Below are 1,131 nucleotides of genomic sequence, written 5' to 3' on the forward strand. Positions count from 1 at the left end.
TGGCCATGTTTCTTTCTATCCTTCTCCGTATTTCTTTTCTTACCTCCTTTCTTTCTTTCCTTCTTTCCTTCTTTCTTTCTTTCTTTGTTAGATACGGGCGAGTGATGGAGGTTCAGGTTGACCAGCAGAGGACCATCAAAGGAGGCGGAAGTTCTTCCGCCTGGATGAAGACGTCTCTTCTTCGACCTCCCTCTTCTTCTGCTTCTCAGTATGGAGGTCTCATCTCTTCACGGGGACTCGGAGGAAGCGTCACCTTCTACTCGTAAGCTATGACTCTTCTTCTTCTTCTTCCTCTTCTCCCTCCTCTCCGTCGTCGTCTTCTTCTTCCTCTTTCTTTTGTTCTGTTTTGACGCCTTAAGTGGGTGAAAGTGTCTTGTGTCTTTCCCGTTCTTTTATCTGTCGATCGATGCTTCAGTCTATCCTCCTTCGTCTTCGTTTATCTCGGAGAAGCTCTCCCTTCGTCGCCCTCAAGGCTATGTACGAATATGATGTAGATATATGTATGTATGACTATGTATGTGTGAATACGCGTGTGCGTGTGTGGCACTTGTCTGTCTATCTGTCAATCTATCTATCTTTAATCTATCTATCTTTAATCTATCTATCTATCTATCTTTAATCTATCTATCTATCTATCTTTAATCTATCTATCTATCTATCTTTAATCTATCTATCTATCTATCTTTGATCTATCTATCTATCTATCTTTGATCTATTTGTCTATCTATCTCTCTTTGAACTATCTATCTACCTATCTTTGATCTATCTATCTATCTATCTTTGATCTATCTATCTATCTTTGACCTTTGCTTGTGTCTGTGGTTCCTCACAAAAAGAAAGGATTGCGTGGAGATGCTCCCCCCACCTACAGAGGACCTCCGTGTCGACGGACTGCCTGTACACTGGGAAGAAGATCGATGCCATCGAAGCGTCAAGTCATGCTGTGTATGTGCCGATGAAATGTATATTGGAGATGCTGTACATGTAAGGAAAACACAGAGAAGAGAAAGAATTCTCTATAAGTATACAAGACAATGAATATGAATTCATGCTTGAAAGAGAACTCTAAGACCTAGACTAGGGATGGATACGGGCAAGAGGACGGCTCCCTACTGATCTATCTATCTATCT

General features: G+C 41.3%; 1 protein-coding gene across 1 annotated transcript; it reads left to right on the plus strand.

Annotated features, from left to right (window-relative positions):
• Positions 1 to 47: 47 nt before the first annotated feature.
• On the plus strand, positions 48 to 981 carry CSUI_010931 (rna-dependent rna polymerase rdp; the record flags this gene model as incomplete). The annotated part of the gene is made up of 2 exons (XM_068071032.1): positions 48 to 262; positions 837 to 981. Coding segments are annotated over exons 1-2 (303 nt in total), but the record flags the coding sequence as incomplete, so codon positions are not given.
• Positions 982 to 1,131: the final 150 nt, after the last annotated feature.

This window comes from Cystoisospora suis (genome assembly GCF_002600585.1).
Source record: "Cystoisospora suis strain Wien I chromosome Unknown contig_8929, whole genome shotgun sequence".
Taxonomy (NCBI): Eukaryota; Apicomplexa; class Conoidasida; order Eucoccidiorida; family Sarcocystidae; genus Cystoisospora; species Cystoisospora suis.